Below are 25,461 nucleotides of genomic sequence, written 5' to 3' on the forward strand. Positions count from 1 at the left end.
TTCTTTTTCACTTTTGCTTTGTTTGAGATTTTCAGTCCTGAATTTCTCCTGTGAATTAAAACAATTTTGCTAAATGTTTTTGAGTCGTGTTCCAAAACTCATTATTGCTTTTCTAACTTGAGACAGCCTTTCTGAGAAAGACAGCAGCGTCAGCCGTTTCTGCAAAAGTCCAAAGCAGTAATGTTTGCATTCAGACTTATGTTGTGATAGGAATTTTCAGCCCTATCCAGCAAAACAAACAAACAAACTATCAGCATTATTATTATTATTAGATCAGCTTGGATGGATGTAGCCCTGGATTCTTTTAACCATGATTGTTGACGACATTAGAGAGGTAGTAGTGTTTAAATCATGATGACAAATAGCCGAGCCTTGATAAAGTCTCAGGTTTAGCCCAAGAAACCGTGTTTCCCTGACACTTACAGAATCATTGTTGTGTCTCGGCCCAAACAAACCTTAACCATAGCAGCTTCAGATGAGACGGCCCAGACAAATGATGTTACTTTGCAGCATTGGGGCGTCTGTTGTTTGTGATGCCAGTGACAAACGATGAAGTTGGTTTTTCATATAAGGTCAGAAGTGGCAATTACAGGATAATGACACATTAAGGTTCCCTTGTTGCTTGGGTGTGACGTGATGAAATATAGCGTATGAGTTCAATCTTCTTTTCTAAAAGGATCTTATGGCTTCGGCGAAAGATACGACATCTGCTTAAACTCAATATCTCGCTGTAATTGAAAACATAATGTGACTTAAGTATACTGGTCTTCTCATCTGGAAGGTCTTCATCATTTTTCATCATGTTTCCAGTCCCATAAACGGCCTTCCAGTGATGCGCAGTGGCAGCTCTGGCTCCAGGATTAACACTCTCCTCTCTTGCTCCAGATACTCTTTTGCCATCCTTGCCTCTTGGTGCCTCGGCTCCTGCTCTGCCAGTGGCCTCAATCTGACGTTGATGCAAAGTGAAAGACCACTGGCGCTCCTCCTACATCCCTGTTGAGCCCCCATCTGCATCTGGGCTCCAATCTACTCCCCTTGCCTTCGATTTGCTTAGTTTCAGGCTTCGAGTGTCAATCCCCACCACCCCTCATCCCTCCTCTTCCTCCTCCTTCAGCTCCACTTCTCCTGCTGCTGCTGGGATGCTGGACTCTAAGCTGTAGCTGATGTGGTTTGGCGAGCTGTGTGAAGTGAGCTGCAATTCATAATTATGTTGTCAGTGGACATCATGATGGAAACATACTTGTCTCCAGACATCACACTGAGATCCTATCACTTCACCCACCATCCCTCTGTGTGTGTGGCGTTAATAAAATGGAGGCTCATACTGCATGTGATGGCAGCTGGCAAGAACCAATTGGTGCATGTTTTCACCAATCTGAGCAGTTGTCTCCTCAAAAAAGCTTGTTAGTGAGATTCTGACAAGTCCTTTCATGCCTACCGCAGTGAAGGTAGTGATGCTGTAAAGCCCTTTTAAATCTGCAGCTACTGAACCAGGGTTCATCTGTAGGTTCATCCTCAAGCCTTGTATACAGACGGGGGACAAATTAAAGGGAAAAGCCTGAACTCTCCGGTGGCTCCGCTGTGCTGTAGGATTCAGATTCAGACAACTTTATTAATCCACCAGCAGGGCAAATTGCTTGAACAGCTTGTGTGAGGTTCACACACATCTTTACATAGAAAACAAGAATAGAGACAAGAAAAGCAACAAAATGCCAAGAACAGGAGGTATAACGAATAAATGAGATCAGATGAATATATTTTAAAAAACAGATAAAAAAGCACTCAGGGTCTGCAGATAAAACCTACAGTGCAATCGATTTGGAAAAGGGCTCACATGGTTTAGGTTCACTGCTCCCCCTTAGAGAGAAGGGTCTCTCCAAATCAGCACAATATTGTTCAAAGTGATCACCTTCATCCTTTACTGAAACACTTCTATCCTGATGGAGGTGGTCTCTTCCCTAAATGTGAAAATGATGTACATCACATGCCCTGGTCTTGTGTCATTGCCGAGGCCCGCTGAAGTTGAAAATGAATGTGATGTTAAGACACGTTTTACAAGACATCCCTTCAGTGGTTAAACTAGAGAGATAACCGTTGAGAAGTTATTGGGCTTTATTTATTTCCATCGGAGCTGGTTCTGATCATCAGGCTGTGAACGTAGAACCTGGTGTCCGGTCAGTGTCAGGTCAAATTTTGTGATTTATTCTTCAACGTTCAGCTGAATGCATGTGTAAAGTGATTGCTGAATGATGTTTCATTATTGACAGTTATTATTTTGGACATTATTTGGAACAATAGGAAATAGAGTGCGTGCAAACATTTAACACAAACACTCTGAATGATTCTCGTGTTCATGAACGATGCAGGTTCCGTCGGCTTTGGGAATGAAATTGCAGTGTTATTGAACTCGCCAGACGCAACAATAGCAGCATAATTTCAGCATAATTAGATTTTGAAATTAGGAAATGAATGGTGTCTTCCAGAGAATAAGCTAGACAGAGAACATGCTGTCACCTCTGTAGCAGACAGCGATGGTGCACGGAGGATAGGAGGAAGAACATTTACAGTATATAATGCTACTCAGCCTCAGCCCCTCACACCAGCTAATGCCAGGTGTCCCCTGGTATTTCCACTTTTAATCTTCTCAGAGGTCTAAAACTACTTGATCCTTGATTAAGACCCTTAGCTCACTTTACTTTGGCTGCGTAATGAGACTGTAAATGTCCATCTGTGAAGATTGGTGGAAAAATGGCTCCTTAGGTGCTGTCACGATGCTATTATGATTAAAAGAAGTTGATATAGAGGTATATGTGAATGTTAATTAAAAACTGCGGAGGATTGCAGAGTAACAGTGTTTGCATGGTCTCAACAATTCATTTCCCCTTTCAAGACCTTTACAGAGACAAGTTTGTGCCTTCATGAAAGATATTATTACAGGAAAGTGCAGTACTTATAAAAAGGGTAAAAAAAAAACTGCAAGTAGACAACTCATAAAAAGATTGGATTACTTTCTGACCTTTTATTAAATCGCATTGGTCTCTGAAAGCAGCTAAAACCTTTCACAATGTGAAACCATGAAAATGTATTTGAGGTGTATTTATGGTCTGTGGAAAATTATCCCTATTCTAAGTGTGGCAAAAGAAGTTCTGGTTCAGTTTTACTTACAGAAACACTCTTTTGACTTCAGAAACATACATTTTGAGATCAAAATGGCATATTTTGCTCAGATATTGTCTGAAAGTCTATAAATACATAAAGAATAATATATCACTTTTAAAATGAAAGCACCAAATATAAAACAAACATGACTTGGAATGATTGGCTTTGGCAGATAAGGCGCCTACATAGTCACATTTCTGTGATGTGACTGATACATATTTAATTGTGGGCATTTAATTTGATGTTTGATGTCAATGGCTGCGACTTGCAAAGAGAATTGTGAGTACTTAGAGAAGTGGGTCATCTTAGATGAATTTAAGCTGTAAAATGAAAAATAGATCCATGCAGATAACCTCTTAAGATGTTTTTTATATGTAGAGCTTTGCTTTATCACTGCACATTAACGGTGCAGGTCCGACACTGATAAAACACTGAGTCTCGTCTCAGTGTATAGTAGAAATCTGCCTGAAAAACTGCTCGACAGCCAGCTGTAGCCCCCCCAGCCTCTTCTTCATGTGTGGCTGATTATCCTTCAGTTTGCGCTACATGGCAACTACATGTGGGGAATATGTGAGGAGGAGATGGAAGCAGCCTGTGGGGTCTTTTATCAGCAATGCTGACCAACTGGAGAGGACTCTCAATGTGTGCACAGCAGGGTGCAGATATATCTGAAAGCTCAGTACGCTCTCACATCGACTTTGTTAATGTTCACGGTTACAACCTGCAAGTTTACCACAGCCGTGGTGGAGCTAAATGTTTGCCGCTGCAGTGTTATTAATATACGTTGTGCAACTGGAGTTCACATTTTACTATGGAGGGAAGCTTTGGATTGATTTTAGAAATATGTAGTTTACAGAATATAAGGGTTTGAACCCACCATTACTATATATATTATTTGAAATCTGCATTGAATAAAAATGTAAATAGCAACCAATAAGAAAGTGAAGATAATGTATTTTCATTCAGGAGTCATGCATAATGTCAGGCCAGTGCAACTAAAGCAAGAATGTTATTTAGATTTTGGTTGTGTGGTGCGCTTACTGTGCACGGCTCTTATTTTGCTGCAGCCATATATAACAAATGAAGCCTTTGCTCACCATCTTCCAACACTGACCCTGTACGTCTGACATCAAAATGTCCTTATTCTGCAAATCTCTTGGATCTAGTTAGTTGACTCCAGCAGCAGATATGGAGTCTCACAGAAATGGAGTATAAAGAGAGTGATGCTTTGCAGAGAGTGATGCTTTGCAGGGTCCGATGGGACTACTCTCTGTATTCTTCAGTGTTTTTACGTTGAATTTGATGTTGTGCAGAAAGGTCTGACAAATGTGCTAAACTCTTAGCAGTAGATTTTTTTTTTTTCCCTTAACAGTTCATAATAGTAACTGTTGAGAGTTTTGAAATAGCAATGTTTTATTGTAGAGTACATATACGTCAATAACATTAAGCAAAATAAAGAACAGAAGTAGCCTGGTCATCACATCATTTCATGTCCAGCCTCTTGGGTTATTTCTTTAAAGCAAGACAGATGCTGATGTCACTCAGAGCCTCCCGTACACGCTCCCCTCTTTCGTGGTGCAATAAAGTATAGAAGTATAAAAACACAGATGCTCGCTACAGTCTGCACTGCTGGTTGTCAGTGCGCTGTAAGCATGGCCACCAATTTTGTGCAAAATTTATTGTGTGGCGGTGCATTGTGTTCTTCCTTTTAAAGCCTGCACACATGAGGAACTCATCACGGCTCACACAGGGCACGGTGATTGAAGCTTCTGAGGGATTCCTGGAATTGCTTTTTCCTCGCTGAAAGCTAATTCTGAGCCCATAGGAAAAGAGACAGAGGACCGGTGATCAGCAAAGAGACAGAGTGGTATATGATCGAAAGGCCATCACCAGCCTGTTTGTATTACTCAGTGGAAAATTTACCCCAGTAAATGTGGCCACTCTGAAGCTATACAGGTGTTTCCTGAGGTGATGTGGAGCCCTCTCCTCAACCATCACCTTCCTTCCAGTAGTTTAATTAGCTTTCTAACAGCAAGTCTAGGCAGCTTTCTTTCTTTCTGTTCCCCCCAGGACTTTTCACCTCCTACACTGTCCCCTACTGGTTGGCTGAGGTTGGACAGACATCGCCCCTCCCCATGATCTTTCTCTTTTTCCCTCTGCAGTCCTCGTTGCAGCACACACCCACACTTATTCACAAAAACTATTGTATTGAAGTTATTTTGCGGTGTTATTATCACCTTACTAACAATGGCTGTTGGTTTGATTAACAGGTATGTAGATTTTCTTTATAAGGCTCTTGGAACATTTTCTTTGCACTTGCAGTTTCTGCAGGTGTCAATTGGATATTCATGGATTTTGTGTAACGTCTGATGTGTGTGACTTCAAATCGCAGAATGGAAATGTGGATTTGTTCAAAAAAGTATTTTCCACCCAGAAAGCAATGAGACTGTCTTCAAAGTGCTGTGACTGAGGCATGGCTAATCACTTTAAACAAGGCTTTTTGTTCCAGCTGTCTTCACTTGGCCTAACATGGCTGGAACATGGTCTTGTCCTCTCGTCAATGCAGCTCAATCCTCGACTTCCTCTGCAGGAATCCTGCCGATTAGTCTCCAGGAGACTAGAAACACTCGCGCATGCTTCTTTATTATGTTTGAAAACACACAGCATGCTCCAAAATCAGCCACGGCTTTAAGGTGAAGCTGATATCGCTGTTTATCTTTGAACGCATCACGACTGAAGAAAATTCAAAACACAGACTGATGTGGAGTGTCAGTGGTGGCCAATATTTAGCTCAACTCTGATTTTTACTGTTTCCACCTCTGCCTCAAGGACACATTGAACTAAAGTCATTAAAGTCTTCCCATCTGGATCCTCCAGACATCAACACTACAGCGCAGAAGTGCCAGTTCAGGGCAGCTCTGGTGGCCTGACACTAAACCGGCAACACTTAAAAGTCACATATGCAAACAGTGACATTTAACAGACCCCTTATAGAATTGAGGTCAGTTTAATCACTTCCTTCACCTCTTAAGAATAGAGGAAGAAATACGGCTTCAGACTAAACTAGATGGGAGTTTATATGCCATGACAGTCGGGACATTTAGAATTTAGGTTTATTTGTTTCTGTGGCCTCTTTCCTCAGATTGATTGTGAAAGCACATCCTCATGTGCGATCGCTGGGTGTCTGTTGCCATTTGTCTAGCCGTCCATCTTTGTTTGAGTGTCGGCCCGTCTATAGAGCAGTGGCATATATTGCACACATAAAGGAATACTTACATACCCAAGCAGATGCACACATGGGGACTCTTAGCCGTGTATTTGTGAGCACATGCTGGACTGGCTACTTGGCTCCAGCCACAGTGAGATTGATGCAAAACAGCACGCGACTGGGCAGGTGGCAGCTGCACCAGGAAGCGGGTCTACAGCAGGCCAAAGGACCATGTGCTCATAAGAGCTGCCCGGATATGAGGAGATGATCAGGTGGGCATTGACGGCTGGCTGGGTGGTAGCCCAGAAGTGGCGGCAAAGCAGGTGGAGACTGGAAGGAGAGGAGGGAGTCATGTCGCTTTAGCTGACTTTGACTTTTACTTGAGATCCTTTATTTCGATGTCAGTGCTGTGCTTGTTGATGTTGTTGTCATTCATTTAGAAGTTGCCCCATTAAGACGGTTACTGGATGCAAAGAGTCATCTGGAGCTGTGGAGTAGCATAGCATGCAGTCAGTCTCACGGGTGTGTTTTATTTGCTAGGCCTCTCTTCTTTGCTGTCTTCTTTCTAGGGTTTAAGAGATCAACCAAATTTAGTGCGGTGGCTTTGTTGACTTTATAGAGAGGATTGTTGCCATTTTTATCACAATGGCAGGTGTAGAGTCATGCAGTGGCCATTTTTACATCTACATTGTGGTGTGCATTGGTAGCTGCAGTGCAGATGCCGTTTCTTCGACTGAACATTTATTTTCATGCACCTGCACTGAACAGGAAAGACCTTCCAACATCATCTCCACAGACCTTGACACAACGTGTCTCGGGGACGTTGCATCTGTCCCTGTACTAATACTGGACACTACCGTTATTCTTCTCAAAGCAGCTTTGAATGACCTCTCAGCTCTGTGCACCAGTGGCACACGTGGCACCACCTTTCTTCGCTGTTAATCCTCTAAAATGTCAAGTCTGCGTGGGAAGATGCTCCTTGTCTGCTTAGCTGTGGAGTCATCAGACTTATTTAAATACCGTTCAGACTGTGACAAGCCAGTGCTATTGTGTTCTCATTAATTTGCTGCATGTTATTGACCCAACAAACAACACTTTGTTTGATGTTTGTGGCATTTTCTGTCATGCTGGTTTTTGCTTTCATTAATGTGATAGATTTACACGGGCTCTTGCTCTGTCAGTTAACATTAGATTAGTTTAGCTCTGGGTTAGAACAAGAACATGTCTCAGTGTGCCAGGTTTAATGCGATTTGTTTCTTCCAACATCCTTTTTTCTTTAACGTTTTCTTATCTTGGAGAAACGTCTTTGTGTTTCTTGGTGCACTGGTATTAAAGACAGCAAGACCTCTATTCTTCCTTAATACATGCAGCAACACAACCAATGAGCATGCAGTAGATCATGTTTCTTTCTTAATTGAGTAAACTCAGTAACTGGTTCCAAATTGGCAATTCATCACCCAGAAGTTGAACTTTTTTGCTTCAGGAAAAGATTTTGCATCATGTACAATCAGTCACGGCCTTGGACCAAGGCTGTGAACAGCTTTTTTTGTGCGTGTTTGTTTATCTGACTTTGATTTTCCTGGCATTTTGGAAAGGATCCCACGGCAATGAAGACTTGGCTTTTACAAAACATTAGAGTGCTTTTAACATTAGAGTGCAGAATCAGATTTTATTAAAAAGAGCACAATGAGATGCCCTTTTTCTCCTCCTCATTAATGCCACGAGAAAGAAAATGATAGAGAAAGCGAGATTTTTCTACATGTACAACAGGAATAAATGGTTGTAAGGCAGAAAGAGAGGAGGACAAAAACAAAGGCATGGCTAACTCAAATGCTGCTCTCCCACCCCCCTCCCATCATGTGATCCTATATGTGGGTTGGAGGAATTGAAAGACTGCAGGTTGTGGAGACAGCAGTTGGCTGACTTTGTGTTAGGGGAACTGACAGGCAGCAGAGCGGTGAAGCTGCTACGGGGTATGCGGTTTAGCCAACTTGATAGACACGAGTTTTTTTCCCAGTGAGCCGGGACGCTACAGGCGGTTCGATTAGGATGCACAGGCAAATGGACTTTTCCCAGTTGGGGAGGAGTTGCATACAATTGGCTGAGGTCCTTCGGAGTGGGAAATAAAAGTCTGTTGTTCTGTGTTTTTGTGCGTGATTGCTTACAAGAAATAATCGTGCACATTAAATCCAGACAGTCTGCTCATGACCCTTAAATGAACCCTCATATGAGGGTGATCACAGAACACATTCTCTCTGCAGACAGTTTGATAGAAATCACACAGTAACGCCCCATCCCTGAACCAGGCAGTGCTGCAGTGGAAAGTCCCACTCTCTGTACTTTAGTTATAGTCACCTACTATTGGTGGCAGCAGGCTTGTGGGTAACACACAATTAAATACGTGTTTTGTTTGACGGAACATAATCACCGTTACACATATTTGAATATATCCATATTGTGGGGAATGTAATAATGATATGACTCATGAAGTTAATATGAATCACTGGGTCATAATCTATTTGTATCTAAAGTGATGAATATTTCCAGAGGAGAGGTGTGTCACATGACTGCTTAACCTGATATCATATTAATATGGAATCCATTTGGAAATTAGCTGTAAAAAATATTAGAAACGTGGCCTTCTCCATTTGGCACAGCCTCAGTAACATCTTTAAATATATATTTATGACTGAGAAACCAAGAATCTGGCTGCAGTTTCCGAATTATCTTTATTATTAATTACAGTGGGTACGGAAAGTATTCAGACCCCTTTAAATTTTTCACTCTTTGTGTCATTGCAGCCATTTGCCAAAATCAAAAAAGTTCATGTTATTTCTCATTAATGTACACTCAGCACCCCATCTTGACAGAAAAGAACAGAAATGTAGAAATTTTTGCAAATTTATTAAAAAAGAAAAACTGAAATATCACATGGTCATAAGTATTCAGACCCTTTGCAGTGACACTCATATTTAACTCACATGCTGTCCATTTCTTCTGATCCTCCTTGAGATGGTTCTGCTCCTTCATTGGAGTCCAGCTGTGTTTAATTAAACTGATTGGACTTGATTAGGAAAGGCACACACCTGTCTATATAAGACCTTACAGCTCACAGTGCATGTCAGAGCAAATGAGAATCATGAGGTCAAAGGAACTGCCCAAGGAGCTCAGAGACAGAATTGTGGCAAGGCACAGATCTGGCCAAGGTTACAAAAGAATTTCTGCAGCACTCAAGGTTCCTAAGAGCACAGTGGCCTCCATAATCCTCAAATGGAAAAAGTTTGGGACGACCAGAACTCTTCCTAGACCTGGCCGTCCAGCCAAACTGAGCAATCGTGGGAGAAGAGCCTTGGTGAGAGAGGTAAAGAAGAACCCAAAGATCACTGTGGCTGAGCTCCAGAGATGCAGTAGGGAGATGGGAGAAAGTTCCACAAAGTCAACTATCACTGCAGCCCTCCACCAGTCGGGGCTTTATGGCAGAGTGGCCCGACGGAAGCCTCTCCTCAGTGCAAGACACATGAAAGCCCGCATAGAGTTTGCCAAAAAACACATGAAGGACTCCCAGACTATGAGAAATAAGATTTTCTGGTCTGATGAGACCAAGATTGAACTTTTTGGCGTTAATTCTAAGCAGTATGTGTGGAGAAAACCAGGCACTGCTCATCACCTGCCCAATACAATCCCTACAATGAAACATGGTGGTGGGAGCATCATGTTGTGGGGGTGTTTTTCAGCTGCCGGGACAGGACGACTGGTTGCAATTGAAGGAAAGATGAATGCGGCCAAGTACAGAGATATCCTGGAAGAAAACCTCTTCCAGAGTGCTCAGGACCTCAGACTGGGCCGAAGGTTCACCTTTCAACAGGACAATGACCCTAAGCACACAGCTAAAATAACAAAGGAGTGGCTTCGGAACAACTCTGTGACCGTTCTTGACTGTCCCAGCCAGAGCCCTGACCTAAACCCAATTGAGCATCTCTGGAGAGACCTGAAAATGGCTGTCCACCAACGTTCACCATCCAACCTGACAGAACTGGAGAGGATCTGCAAGGAAGAATGGCAGAGGATCCCCAAATCCAGGTGTGAAAAACTTGTTGCATCATTCCCAAGAAGACTCATGGCTGTACTAGCTCAAAAGGGTGCTTCTACTCAATACTGAGCACAGGGTCTGAATACTTATGACCACATGATATTTCAGTTTTTCTTTTTTAATAAATTTGCAAAAATTTCTACATTTCTGTTTGTTTCTGTCAAGATGGGGTGCTGAGTGTACATTAATGAGAAATAAAATGAACTTTTTTGATTTTGGAAATGGCTGCAATGACACAAAGAGTGAAAAATTTAAAGGGGTCTGAATACTTTCCGTACCCACTGTAAGCTGCTGTTAATTTTTTTGAATAAAATATGATGAAACTGTTAAAAATGCCGATTGCAAGCCAGAGCCTAGGGTGACCTCTTTCATATCTCTAATTTATATGACCATCAGGCCAAAACATAACCTCATATTTTTAGGAACTGAGGTCAGAGATTTGGACTATTGAATAATTAACAGTTTGACTTATCAATTATTGGACCCAAAGGAATTCAGTATACTGTGATATAAACCACAGAGAAGCAGCAAATCCTCATATTTTACAGGCTGAAACCTGCAAATGTTCGACATTTATTTAAAAATCCATCCATCCATCCATTTTCTATACCCGCTTATTCCTTAATCTCTGATCACATTTATTTAAAAATGTAATATGTTATTAAAATGGTCAGTTTTTAGTTGATCAGATACTCAGCTGAAGCTGGATCAGAACCATACACTGTTTCACAGATATTAATTCATAACCACTCTCCCCCCACCTCACTAGTACCCCCTCGCCACCTGAAAGAGTATTGTGGTCTTTCACTATGTCAAGGACCGTCTTCCCCTACATTTGCAAATGAGTTCCTTAATAAAGTCTCACCACGTCTGTCTGTCAAATCAAAAAGTAGAAAGTAGAACCTATAATGAAACAGATGTTGAAAAGGGAACCAGCAGACATGCTAATTAAGATCGTTTATTGTATGGGCCTTTAGGTTCAGCTTTTCATCTGTGATCCATTTGTGACCCACATCTTATCTCCTGTGGAGGCAAGAGACATGCAGAGTGGAGATGAATGTTATGCAGTCCTACCTCAGAAATCATCAGCTCAAAATAGACATTTTGACTAAAGTTTGATAATTAAAACGAGCTCCTTATCAGCAGAGGGAGCTGAGATTTCTCCTACCCCCTACCCTAAACCCACAGGAACTGGAAGTGGAATAATTGATGTTTTCTTTTTCTCTCAGAAAAAAACAGAAACAAGAGACAACAAGCTCAGATTGCTTTTGTCTTAGCGCCCTTGTTTTTCCTCTTTATTGCCCTCAGAATAGCACAGAGAGAGCTGATATTGTGAGAACAATATTTTTGAGTCCCATTCTACTGACATCTGAGATACTTATTATCAACTCACCATCAAGGATGAAATATTGTACCAGTCTTCCTGAGTGAAAGCAAAATTAATTTTAAGATGAATTGCAGTTGACTGGTATTTCAGGATTCACTGTGAATACAGTGGTAGGAAGCCTCTGTGCTATTGTTCACGCCGAAACGATGAGAAAAGAAAATGCTCCTGAGTAACTTGGTATTATTTCAGTCCTGGGACAGTGTGAACCTGATCAGAGGAGGGTCAGAAAGGTGGGTGCTATATAATTATTCTTTTTGCAGAAAGAAGGGCAGTGCCCTTTAACCTTTTCTCGTGATGTCACACAGTCGCACACCAACATCTTTGAAATATTTCTACTCTTTTAATTTTGTTTATTATGAGTTGGTTAATTTCCTATAACTCTATTAGTCCCTGAGACCAGTAGTATCACTCCACAGAAATACAATACGCTGCTTAGCCAAAAAACAAAAGCATCATCCATCAATTATCTGCCATGCAGCCTGAACAGATTGGCAGTCTGTCACATGAAGACAGACACAACAGACAGTCACATTTAGTCACCGATCTGTATCTGCATCCAGAGAAAACCCACACACACACACACACGCACACGCAGACTCCACACTCCGAACGAGGTTTGAACCCAGAACCGTCTTGTTGTGAGATGACAGCGCTAACCACTGCACCACCATTCACGTGATATGACCATCACAGTGTTGGGCTGATGTCACATTTTGGTAGATGACGAATAGTTAGGGACAGTAATAGGAAGTTTAAGTGACCAGAAAAAATGTTGGTCCAGAACCTCTGATGAAAACATGTCTCCTCTGACTGTGGGTGTGTTTAGAGTACACAGTCTCCAATTCTGTATGCACTTTTAGTTATTAATGGCAAAGTGAGTTTCAACAGTTCAGTGGTGTCACATTATTTAAGGATATTGGGGGGTGGGGTCTGTGGTATTTTATTTCTAAGTAATGGGAATGGTCCAAAGAAAACATTAATAATGTAGGAGCGAACCATAAGGTTTAGCCCCCCCCCCTCCTCCTCGCCACACCAATAAATGTCATGCAGTCCTTATTTTCTCCTCCTCCTCCAAATGTTCTGTTATACTGTGGCATATTTCAGCTCTGTCTCCCCTGAAGCTCAGGACCTCTACTGTACCTGTTCACTATCTCCAACCCTTTCTTCTCTCAATCTGTCTCCTGGCCCTGTCTGTGTGACCGGGCCCAACCAGCCACTAGGGTTGAGTTATTAATGCCCGGGGAGGCAGAGAGATGATTTCATTGCGTATTCAGGTGTGGGGATGGATGGCTTTCCGAGGCAGCCAGGGGAGTGCTGGGGAGGAGAGTCTCTGCAGGGAATAAATATACCTGTCTGTGGCTGATGCATGGGGCCACACTCGCTGCAATGCAAATCAGGCACTCTCCTCCTCCTAACTGCCTCCAGTATTAGTCACCCAGATCCACAACCAACGTCACCCCAGATTCAGATGAGGATTTCTGTGTGGCACAGAAGAGCTCTCAGGTACAGGCTGCCAAACCAGCGTGCTCTGGTTCCCATTGGCTGAGGATGATGTGATAAACATCCGCCCCTAAATCACCACACTGCATTTCCTGGATGACTTCAGAGGTTCTGCTGTTTGTTACCAGACCTCCAGATAATTCAGGGCAGAGAGTGGAGTTGAGTTGAGCACACACACACACACACACACACACACACACACACACACGCACACGCACACACTGTTTTTGTGAAAAGTGGTAACTGTGTTGGTTGTGTCTTCAAATTGCCTTCAGTCTCAGTTGCTTTTGATGTCAGACGTCGGACTAGAGGGTTTTATTTACACATGAGTATACAGCTGTGTGTTTGTCACTCTTACTTCCACACTGTGATAGATTGTTTTCATTTTCCTCTGTGGCTGAATGTGAACACGTCATGTATAATGCCAAACACTGGCTGGTAGCCAAAAAGTCAAGGGATTTTGAGGAAAATAAGATAAAAGGTAATTGTAGTCGCTGCAGCTGTGTTGTGCTAAAGGAATAATTGGGCACAGAAATACACTTATTTCCTTCTTGCTGAGAGTGAAATGAGAAGATTGTTACCATTCGGATTTATTTGGGAAATATAAAGCTGCAGCCAGCAATGAGTTAGCTTAGCTTACTGTAAAGACTGAAAGCAGGGGTGAACAGTGAGTCTGCGTTTAATACAAAATAAAAATACTCTCACGTTTTATTTTACTTTCTATCACATTTGTCTACACATAAACTAGACTCTTTTCATGTTAATGTTTGTGTCTCTGACATTTATTGACTGGTACGTTCATTTCCACTTCATGGTCCTCGGTTTTTGTACAAACTGGGCTAAACAAATATAATTTAACTTAAAAAACTATCTAACATTTACCCATTTCTGCTTGAGAATGTCATCATTTATGTTACCTTAAAGGTTTTCTGTTCACCGTGAAGCGACTTTTACATTTTTCAGATGCTACAAACCGTTCAAACCTGCTGAACTGGGAAAAACATTCACATCAGAGTCCTGGTGGTAACTTGTAGAATTGGGAAAAAACTCTGCAGCAGGTATAGTGCCTTAGAGCAGCAGTACATGAAAGTCTACATGGATTACCAAAGAGAATGATGTCTTTGTTGAAAATGGCCAGACAGATTCTCTAAAGGCTGATACATTTACGTGAAGCACCATCAGTTCAGTCTGTGATTGCCCATTTAGGCTAAATAACAGCACTTTACTGATCATGGTGCTTTATTTGAAGGCACCATGATGGACTCTGCTGACAACGCTCAATTTGCGAGTTACTTCAGTAATTTGTAGTCTTTTTAAAGTGGACCAGGAGCAAGAAAGGTACATTGTCAGAGTCTTTGCTATACCACTTTTACTGCTGGTTGTATCAGGCCATTGTGGACAGTGCTGCACATTATTGGACATGTGGCAATATTTAAATTTTATAGGATTTTTGCAACCTGTCCAGGGTGGACCCCAGCCTTCCACCCAAAGAGAGCTGGGATAGGCTCCAGCAGATCCCTGGGACCCTGGTTAGGACTAAGGGGGTCTAGATGATGGATGGATGGATGATTTTTGCATCAGTGCACCTGACCTCACAGGATGTACACACCTGTATGTAAACCATGATATAAAATGACATATACTACAATATAAGATTTACCCATAATATCCAAATGCATGTTATTTATATTTTTATGTTTTTCTATGATATTATACATCTGTTCTATGTTATTATGGTAAAGAGGCTGAGGCCCACAGCCGCCCAAGGATCCGTAACAGAGCAAGAATTAAAACTGTTTCTTGAGAAATCCCCTCAGAGAGCTGCTGTTAGCGAGACTAGCGTTTCCACAAATAACATTACCTGAACTAATTTACACCCGAATTTTTACATTCAGCCTTTCACTACCTCTGTCAGTGGTTGAACTGATAATTTGGTACTCAAACAAGTGCTGCTAATTTATAATCTGTGCAAGCACTGTGCTGTGGTGTTTTATTCTGTTCACTCACTGTACTGAATCATATTAACTGCAGTGTTTCAGATCACCGCATTGCTTTCTGTGTTTAATAACTGTTGTGACATATTAAAAAGTGCACATTTTGAGATTGCACTCAACTCTTGACTTAGGTTATCTTGAACGTGATTGCAATGTCAAAAATGAAACCACTTTGGTGATACTACAGGTTAGGGCTCAGTCACTTCAGTTTCACTGTTGTTTTGTTTCATCTATTCATGTAGAAAGTTGTCAGAGTTGTAGCACCTTAAGTAGGCTCAGGGCAGCGTTGATATCCTTAAAACATATGCAAATAAAGAAGATAAGCTGAGAATGACAATATTCACTGTGTATTGCCAACACTCTAATTAGATAGCAAAGCAGTGGAAGCGATACCAAATCTAATATTAAGGGCTACACGTCACACTATCAACTCATATGAGCAGCGAGAGACTCGCAGCCTTGATTAACTACACACATAAAACTCGAGAACATTTTTACGTATCCCCAGAAATGTGGTGGCAAATTGGAGCGTCTGGTAAACAAGTTGCCATCTTTTTTTATGTCCTTATGAAATCAAAGAGGAACTACTGCATCCATCCTCTGACAGATGGTGGCTCATCACCTCCAGAGTGTATATCTGAAGTTATTTTGGTTTGCAATAAAGTCAGAGAAGATATGTGTTTGTTTATTTATTTTTAAATTCACGGTAAAACCTGACAATACTTTAAAACGAAATGACAAAAATCTCTTGAGTCTGTAAATTGCTGCCTTCATCATCATCATCATCAGACCCTCCCATCTCACTCGCTCTGCCTCTCCTCGCAATTTTGCTCACTCTTAAGGGAACGTGCAGTCCTGTGCTGCATGCAGGACATGGGGCACTGCTGAGCCGTTTCAATATTTTATTTTATAATAGTTATTGCATCCTTGAAACTTCTGCTTCCTGGCTTGTTTGTTAAAAAAAAAATAAAAAAATATTGATCTGTCCAACCATTTAGCGCCCAAGAAGTGTCAGAGCGCCTTCCTTCTGCAGACCTAACTCATAGAAATGGTTGTCAGCTTACACAAAAAATAAAGTTTGCAATCAAACTTCTGATGCAAAACTATGTATTTAAAATGAATTAACAGCATGAATTACAGAGCAAAATAGCAGCTACAAAATCTTGGCACTATCTTGATTTTTGTGCTGGTCAATTATGCTGTAATTACTGAGGTAAAAAATGGCTGCTGACAACCCCCACACCCACTGGTTCTCCAGAAGTAGCTCGGGATGGAGTGTGTTTGTTATGATAGATGAGCTGGATCTCTCTTAGTGCGTTCCGTGGAGATGACATTCCCGGACCGTGCTGGCCTCCCTTCTTTCTTCTTCTGTATGATGAGACTATTGTTGGGAGGAGTCTGCAGGCTTCATTTACTGGAGCAGCAGGGAATAATATAGTGTCAGCGTTTGGATGTGTCAGGTCTCATATCTCTGGCTGTTCCATTAGAAATAGACCCCAGTGTGGGACAATTAACCCCTGGCCTCAGCAGCAGATCTGTGCAGTAACAGACCAGCATGGGGCAATAAATCAAACCTTGAGAGAGAAACGCACACTCCTCCTCTGCTGGTTGGCTGCCACTATCACCCAATAGACCGAGCTTACTTGATGGCGGACGTTCTCTGGTGTTATCGTATAATCACTGAAGGTGCAACAGTGATGTAGTAGGTTAGTTGCATACAAGGGCACCCTGAGTGTGTATTTGTGCTGCAGTGAATAAACCATCTGGACAAAGTTCAGCACTATAACCTTTTAATCCAAGAGCAAGAACTCTTGTCCTTTGGCATTAAAGGGTGGAGCTGGTTGGAGTATTGATACTGTTCTTGAGCACTAACAGAAATGTGCCTGCAGCACACAGCAAAAGAAAGAAATTACAGAAAGTTAGCGTTAGTTAGGTTCTTGAGGACAAGACACTAGCTGTGCCACATGAGGCTTGTTCATTAGCAAACAGTGTGTAAACAAGCAGCTGGCACTTTGGAAGAGAAGGAAGCTACAACCAAGATCTTCTCCTCAGGAGACGTGTTCACAGCCGGGGACCACTTAACTTAGTGTTTCAGCGATTAACCCCCCACCCACCACCCACCACCACCACCACCACCCGGTCACTTCATGATCTTACCCTACGTCACCTGGAACCCCGCGGTGCTCAGTGAAGCAATTCACTTACATGCCATAGACAATGAATGGAGTCTTGCTGCGCTCGGTGTATCATCACCTTTGGTCATGGCCAGTTCGGTTCAGACTAAACACTGTGCTGTTGTGAACCAGCAGGTTGTTTGGTTGTTTTTTTTAAATGAAATTGTGACAACTGCTTGTTATGAATTTTTGTAATAACTGTAATTGTAATAACTTATCTAATTCTATCATGAGGGCAGAATAGTTTGGTTTATGAGGGAAAGCTCCTATCTGAGCTACTATTCTAGTAGATATCTTAAATCTTATAAACAGTGGCTTTTGGTCCCCATGAGACGTTCTGTTCGCTGAGGGGTCTGTGCCTTTGGAATATCCCCTTTGATAATGTTTGTTTGGCTCCAGATATTTTTGTTTTCAAGTCTAAGTTAAAGTCTAATCCATTTACCTCAGCTCTTGGTGGTCAGTGTGCATACCAGGTGGTGTTGTGTCTTCATTTGTTTTAGCTTCTGTAATGTTTTTTGAAGCACTGAGGGCAATTTGTTGCATTTAGTGCGATATAAATAAAGGTGACCGCTTGATTGATTCACGGATTATTTCAAATTCGTCAATTTCGTCTTTATGGTTTGGAGCATTTTATGCCTTTCTAAGAATGATGACAATGCAGGAATGAGAGAAAATGAGGACAGATGGGGAGTGACTTGCAGCAGAGGTCCCCAGGCAGACCAGAACAAGGAATATTGTGGTTCATGGTCAGCATTGTAATCCTTAGTTCTCCGGGGAACCTTTTAGTCCCAGTTTTTTAAATCGGATATTTATCTATTCAAATGATGATACTGAGAACCCTGGATCATTTTGCTGGTGCTGCAGCATTGATTATTTTTGGAGTCGAGTATTTTACTGAATATTTCAGCGATTACTCGAGTAATTGGATAAAATAGACTTTTGCATACTGAAACAATAATACTATTGTGAAACGACAGGTTACCTTGAAATGACGTTACCTTTTGTCGGCTCCGCTGGGTGAGCCCGTCTGATTCACAACTGGATGGTTTCTGTCCAGATGTTTTTTTAAGAGGATCCATTTTAAGTTCGGATATTTTCTCTGCCTTTTACTGGCACCAACTTTTGATACTGAAATGTGTTGTGCAACAGTGATTACGGTCCGTGTGGAACAATGATCCTTAGGTGGAGCAGGTCTGATAAAGCAAGTGATAGCAATTAAACGGATCCTCGAGGCAAAGAATTTGCTTCGAGGATTTCTTGTAATTGAATTCCTCGATTTCCTCAAATATTTGTTGCAGCCCTGCATTTTACTGTAACTGTACAGTTTACAGTAAAACCTTACAAACTAAGAAAGTTTAGATACTTGTTTTAAGTCATTTTTTACTAATAGAAGAAGAAAACAATAAAAAAGAAGAACCTGACATTATTTATTTGTTTAAAACATGTTCCTCAATCCAAAAGTGTTACTTTCTAAAATCCAATTCCCCTGTCAGTCACAATTCCCTGATAATGAGAATGAGAATTATGAATCTTGATTACAGTGAGAAAGGCTGGTTTTCTTCTTTTTGTCTGCAGACTTTCATATTGAGGCAATTTGTTTAATGGCAGATGAGAGAAAAGACTGAGCAGCAATAAAGCTGAAGACCACAGGGGTCACCTTCAGGTCCTGCTCATGGTTACTCCTGTCATTAGCATGTCGCGTCTCGTGCTGGCCTGCTCCAATTATTACTGACACAGGCTCTGGTCTTATGACTGGACTGTTCAAACTGCCCACTGTTTCACTGTAATTCTCACACTGATGGACTAATGTGAAATATGGCAACAGATGCAGAGAGCAATGACTGAAGCACATTATTCAGGACCCAAGGGCCATTAAAGCCATGGCTATTAAATATAATTTGAAAAAATTAGCTTTTTGGCACATGGAATAGCAGGTTGTGAGGTATTATGATAATCACTGCATTCCCCAGGGTGTCTGCTTTCCCCAAATGTTATTACTATTTGTATATGCCTTTTGTGAATGGGCTTTGGGATATGTAGTCGTGTTTGTGAATGTTTTATAGCAGGGGTAATTCTTCTCAGATGCAGAGGCAATTATTGCTTTTGCCAGGGTTTGTGTTCTTTTGTGCAGGTCTGAAGTAATTATAGCTCATTGCTTGATTTGCTGTTGGTTTGAGAGAATTTGAACATGTGAACACATTTCATTTAGTACAATTTTGACACTCCGATGAAATCCCAACGTGTGACGGTGGACAATGAACTCGCATTCGGTCCAGACAGGCTGATGGTCACAGGGAGCATAAAAACCTGATCCCTGGTGACTTTGTTAAGAGCCCTAGAGCTTTTATACCCATGTGAGCATATTGAGCGTGTTGAGTTTGCAATGTTGTGATTCTACTGGACCTTCAGGATAGCACTTGATAGCATGTATACATCATCTTGCTTTCAATTAAAGATTATTTAACATTAGCGTGAGAATGCCACAAGTTGCCGCCGGTGTTTAATCTATGGTTGTTCTGTTCATTACATTACATGACCCTTTTGTGCAGACTTTTATGCCAAAGCTGAGCAACATCAGACGTAATTGAGAGCAACAGTGCAAAACCTGGTTGGGTTGGTTGTGTTGACATGTTGACATCAATAGCAAACACAGGTCATTGTTTGGGCTTTAAGGGTCCAGAGGTCGACGATGTGGCTTTGGTGAACATTTCATTGTGGCTTTGCTGCTCAGACTGGATTGTGGTTAAACGTGTATTAAATGTGGAAAGAAGACAACTGACTTCTGTGCCCCCAGTTTCGACAAGAGGAAGAAGTTTTGAGTGAAATTTAAATAAATGAATAAAGTCCAAAACGACTTATGACTCGAAATAATCACCATGACACTGAGCCGCTGTTGAAATGTTGATTATAGAGCTGAGACAATGAGTCGAGATCTTGAAAAGACGTATCACTTTTCAATTGGAAAGTATCTGCTTCTTTACTTACTAGAAGAGCAATAAAAGAAAATTACTATTTTCTTTTAAACTGAACTGTGAAACCATTCATTATGTTAGTGATGGGCATTGTTTTAAATTTCCCTTTCTCCAGCTGCTGGCTGCACGTTTGAAGAGGATTCAGACCCCAGTCTGTGTGACTTCACCCAGGGGGAGGAGGATGACTTTGACTGGCTGCTGTTTCGGACGTACAGTTCCCCTTACGCCAGCTCTGACCTCCTGCACGGTGAGTGGGCCCCTCTCTGTAAACAGTTCTGTAGCTTGTACTTGATTGCATTTTCAGGCTGCTGCCAGTCCGTGTTGTTATATGTCTGTAGACATGCAGGCCATTGATTAGACAGAGCTGACCAATGCCATTGATCTTACACTGAAACAATACCTTTTTGTTTCAGTCATAGCAGCAGTTGGCACACGCCTGTTCCTTTATAAATTGTCCTAAAGTGAGGGGAAATAATAACCGTTCGCTTGTATATGAATGTGACTGAGTGCAGATCAGCAGAGATGTCCAGTGCACATTATGCTTTAGCTTTAATGAAGCACCCCCACCCTCTCTGCACACACACACACACTGTTTTGTCTGCTTTTTGCTAACCCCAAGGATAATTTTATGTTAACCAGCCTCACAGGACTAATGGAAACCAGCATTTTCCTGCCATCATCCTCTCTACTGGTGGTTGCCAGAGGGTGATGGCATGCATAGTTTATAAGGCACTCCTCCATCCCCGCATTAACAAATACCTACGGGGATCTGACAAAAAGAAGAGTGCTGTTTCAGCTTCTCAGCAGAAAAATCAGTGGCAGTGCTGGGCTCTCTGCAGAAATACCTCTATTGTGGACGGTTGCGGTATGATTAAGGAGCCCACCTCCTACGGGCATCACCATAAATCCATGACAAATACATGCCTTTAGTTGATCACTGTACATAAGAGGGAGGCAGAGAAGTTGTTTCACAGCAGCAGCAAATGTAAAAGCTTGAAAGAATGGACTACTGATACTCACTGGTACTGCTGCAGTTGAGAAAGCTAATGTGGCAGATATAAAGATATGTAAGCTAAAATGAACACATGTACCAATGACTAGATATGATGTGCATTGTTCAAAAAGAAATGTTTGCAGCCCTCAGGGAATACTCCATCCTCTTCGAACGTATCGACTTGAGCAGCCTATAAAAATAGTCAAAAACGTCCCGCAGAGATAAATGCTGTTATTTGTAAAAGCTGCATACTTATGACTTTGATTTACAGCACTCAAATTCCTTCTTGGCCGCAGGCGTCTATCTGAACAGAATTCTGAACTTCATAAATCCCAAATGTATTCCTAAACACTTAAATCGACCCTCATTCACCTCCACATCATCAACATTCAAGTGAAAATCTGCCTACAGCCACCGCCCGATACACAGCGGGCGACGTGATAATTAATACTTCTCCCTTTGGGTTTAATTAAAACTTACAGTCATAGCATTTGCAGTGATCCACGGCCCTCAGTGAAACACATTAACTCAGGTGGAATCATGCAGGTACTAAACTCCACACATGATAAGATGGCATTAGAGGGGCTGGACGTCAACTCTCGATGGATCAATTCTGTGAAGGAGGAGACAGATTCAGTTTAATTTATTATCTGCTCATCCCTCAGCCCTGCACTAGAAGCAACTCCTGTCATTGAAAAGTGACAGGAGTGTTTCTGTGAGGTATACCTTGACCTTTCCACTGGGTTGTTTAAGGTGGACAACCTTACTGCAGGTACTGGCAAAGGAAATGTTTTTTCTCTGTTTTCCTTCTCTCTAAATTAATACCATGGTGGGGAGGAGGGGGTGGATAACAAGAGTTTATGAGATAAGGCTATTTACATTGGACCAGTATTAACTTTGTGGGGCTGAGAAATTGGTGTCAAGGGAAGATTAGTAAACACAGCTGAGATAGCAGCAGCTTGTGGTTCCCAGGAGAAATTAGAGACTGCAGTTCTCATGGAGGAGAAAATAGTCCTGAAGAAAAAATAACATATTATTATATAGAATCCAGTGAGATCTTAATACGAATGTCCCATTTTTTATCACATCCTTTAATTTGGATTAGATCAGAGATGTCTGGTGGCTGTTTTTGTGAACAAGTCAGTCTTGCAGGGATGACCTTGTGAAGAGAATGTGTCTGTATATTAAGGCAGATTTATTAGCTTGAAATGCTATGGGTGTGCTGGAATACAAATTATAATAGATCAGTGTTGCCTTAAAGGAAAAATCCATTAAATATGATTAAAAACAGCTAATGACAGTGTATCTTGCTTTCATTGTTCATACTGTGGGTTTTTTTTTATTCCCATTAACACAAAGAGAGATGATGCCCAGCTATCTCCAGACTAACTACACTAGAGATTAAAAATCTGACCACACTTAGACCCCTTCTGTATATATGATGCTCTTATCAACCCAGTGTATATGAAAGGCATCTTTATAGGCTCAACGTTTTGCATCAACAGCAAGCACTGAGAAATATACCAAAGAAGAGGCACAGAAAACAACAGTGACTGCGTAGCCACATCTTATATGCACATGCATCTGATGCATGATTCACTGTAATTCACTGTGATTTTGACCAAAACAGCCTAATTCCATTTGTTTTAATATTTTTATTGACATTCTGATATATAACAATAAAACTGTATCTCTCTGGTGTAGATTAAATACTGAATCACATTTTTGATCGTTACAACTTTAAAGGTGCTATATGCAAAATGTGAAACATTTAGCAGCATCTAGTGGTGAGATTGCAGAATGCAACCTTCTGTGCGGCCCTCAACTCATTTCTAACACCTAAACTACAAACTAAAACCGCACAGAGAAGGGAATTTTTTGGAACCATAGTTCCTCCTGTTGAAACACAGGTAAGGTTCTTGCAGTCTTTAGATGGTTACCGGTTCCCCATATAGGCTAAGTTGCTAACTGCTGTTAGAGTCGTAAAAGTATCTACAATGATAAAGTATAATGGTCAAGTCATCCCCAGACTCCTTTAATATCATGACCTGATGTTCTATCTAAGGGTGAATTTGTTCGTCAAGGTGCTTATTAGACACCAGCGGTTCCTGATTCAACCCTCTTTTCTGCAAACTATTCATTCTTGTTGAACGGCCAAGCATCTCTAAGTTGTCACAGCAGCCACACAAACATCGTCTCTTAGATGTGCATAAATGGGAATTTAGTTTCCAGCTGAGTCGTAAAGAAATTCTCTGAGAGGGTTGAAATACCCTACTGCTTTTTCCTTCCTCACGATGTTGCATTTTAATCTTGCAAAAGCCTTTTTTTTGTTAAATGTCTGCTATGGTGTCCACTTCCACAGACAGTGAAGGTAAATAGGTCTGCAGTACACTAGATTCCAGCTCTGTTCACTTGATTGTTTTATTAGCTGTATAGATCAAATACCCTGTTGAATGGGACCTCAGATCCAAGGAAGGTCAAGACGTACATGAAGCATGGCTTTAAGTATTGTCCTGGGGTCATAGCCTGGTCAAACGGCATACACTATAGCAGCAAGCTCAATGTAATGACCCTAACAGAGCTAATTCATACAATAAAACACCAAGACAATCCTCCATCTGTATCTCCAGCATCCTCTAGCAGTCAGCTGTGGAGGACGATGTCATATCTTCTGGGCTTTACTATCTGTCACCCCTCACCCCTGCCTGGCCTCAGCTGCACACTGCAGACCAGCTGCAGATTAGTGTGTGTGGGTGTGTCATTGACAGTGACCTGAGATTCATCTGTGTCTGTGAAAAGGATGATGCAGAGCGAGGAGATGGATACATCTGCTGTAGGAGACGTGTTATCATTGCCGACCAGGCCGTTCACACTGGGTTTTAAAATCGTACCTGATATGACACTGCCCTCGTGCACCTTTCCCTTCTCACAATCTGCATTCACTATATAATGTACAGTATTGTTGAAAAGGCCCCTACTTACTGTTCAGTTTTCATTAGTTTGTTTTTTAGTTTGTAAATTTGACGCTTGAATTGTAGAAAACATTTTTTTTTAAATTTATTATATAATCAATTATAACAGAAGGTATGAGCTATTTAAGTCTGAATTGTGTTAAACAACATAAATGCAAAGAATTGATAATATTTTAGTAACAGTATATTTAGACATGTCTATCATCAATGATGCAAATTAATTAAACTGCATTTGTGATTTATTTAATATTTCGATGTCACTGTATTAAGCACAATCATCATATAATAGTAGAGTTTCTAGCTTATGCACCTGCATAAACTGTTTTCTATAGAAACACACAACCACGTGTTTAAAGATGCTGCTTTGATGGTGTTGAGTTTTGACAACTAACTGCCTGTCATTTACACTCGACAGCTGCCAAGCTGAGGCAAAGATAGATTTACCTCTTTGTTAGTCACTTATGGATAAAGACTAGGTGAGCGTTGAGGTGGTTGTTTGCTTAAACATCTTTGGCCAATGCAGAAAGCAGACAAAATCAGACATTTTGCATGTTGTTTTTCTTTGGCCTCTCAGAATTAACATTAATTGGCTGCAGTTGAGTGACTTCTTCTTATAACGGTCACCTTCTTATTGTCACACTTTGCTACAGCGTCTTAAGACAAGTGTTGACGTGTTCTGCTGTTGCTCGTGTTGTGGAAAAGAAATGACTGAGGATTGAAAGTGCAAGCAGATATATGGAGCTGGTTGAGTCATGGTTGAGTAAATCTTAATAAAAAGTCATGTAATGGTTTAAGCCATATATCAGCTTTAAGGCAAAGCTGCGCTTCGAGGGCAAAACTGTGCGATGATGAATGAAATTAGAGATGAGATAAAGTGGTCTGTTGTTTCTTTCCAGGGATGGTAATGCATCTTCTGTTCATGAAGAGTGGGGGAACCTTTTAACATCTTCGTGCTGGAGAGCTATGTTTATCATTTAGCTTGGGTTACAGAGGACAATTGTTCCCTTGAAG

The 25,461-nt window shown here is 41.3% G+C and overlaps 1 protein-coding gene across 1 annotated transcript in view; it reads left to right on the plus strand.

Moving 5' to 3' along the window:
- Positions 1 to 25,461, plus strand: part of ptprub (protein tyrosine phosphatase receptor type Ub) — a 139,120-nt gene that overhangs the window by 24,306 nt on the left and 89,353 nt on the right. Inside the window, exon 2 of the mRNA XM_026294009.1 lies at positions 20,600 to 20,731. Within this exon, the coding sequence (XP_026149794.1) occupies positions 20,600 to 20,731 (132 nt within the window). The remainder of the gene's footprint in view (positions 1 to 20,599; positions 20,732 to 25,461) is intronic.

Source organism: Mastacembelus armatus, chromosome 16 (assembly GCF_900324485.2).
Source record: "Mastacembelus armatus chromosome 16, fMasArm1.2, whole genome shotgun sequence".
NCBI lineage: Eukaryota > Metazoa > Chordata > Actinopteri > Synbranchiformes > Mastacembelidae > Mastacembelus > Mastacembelus armatus.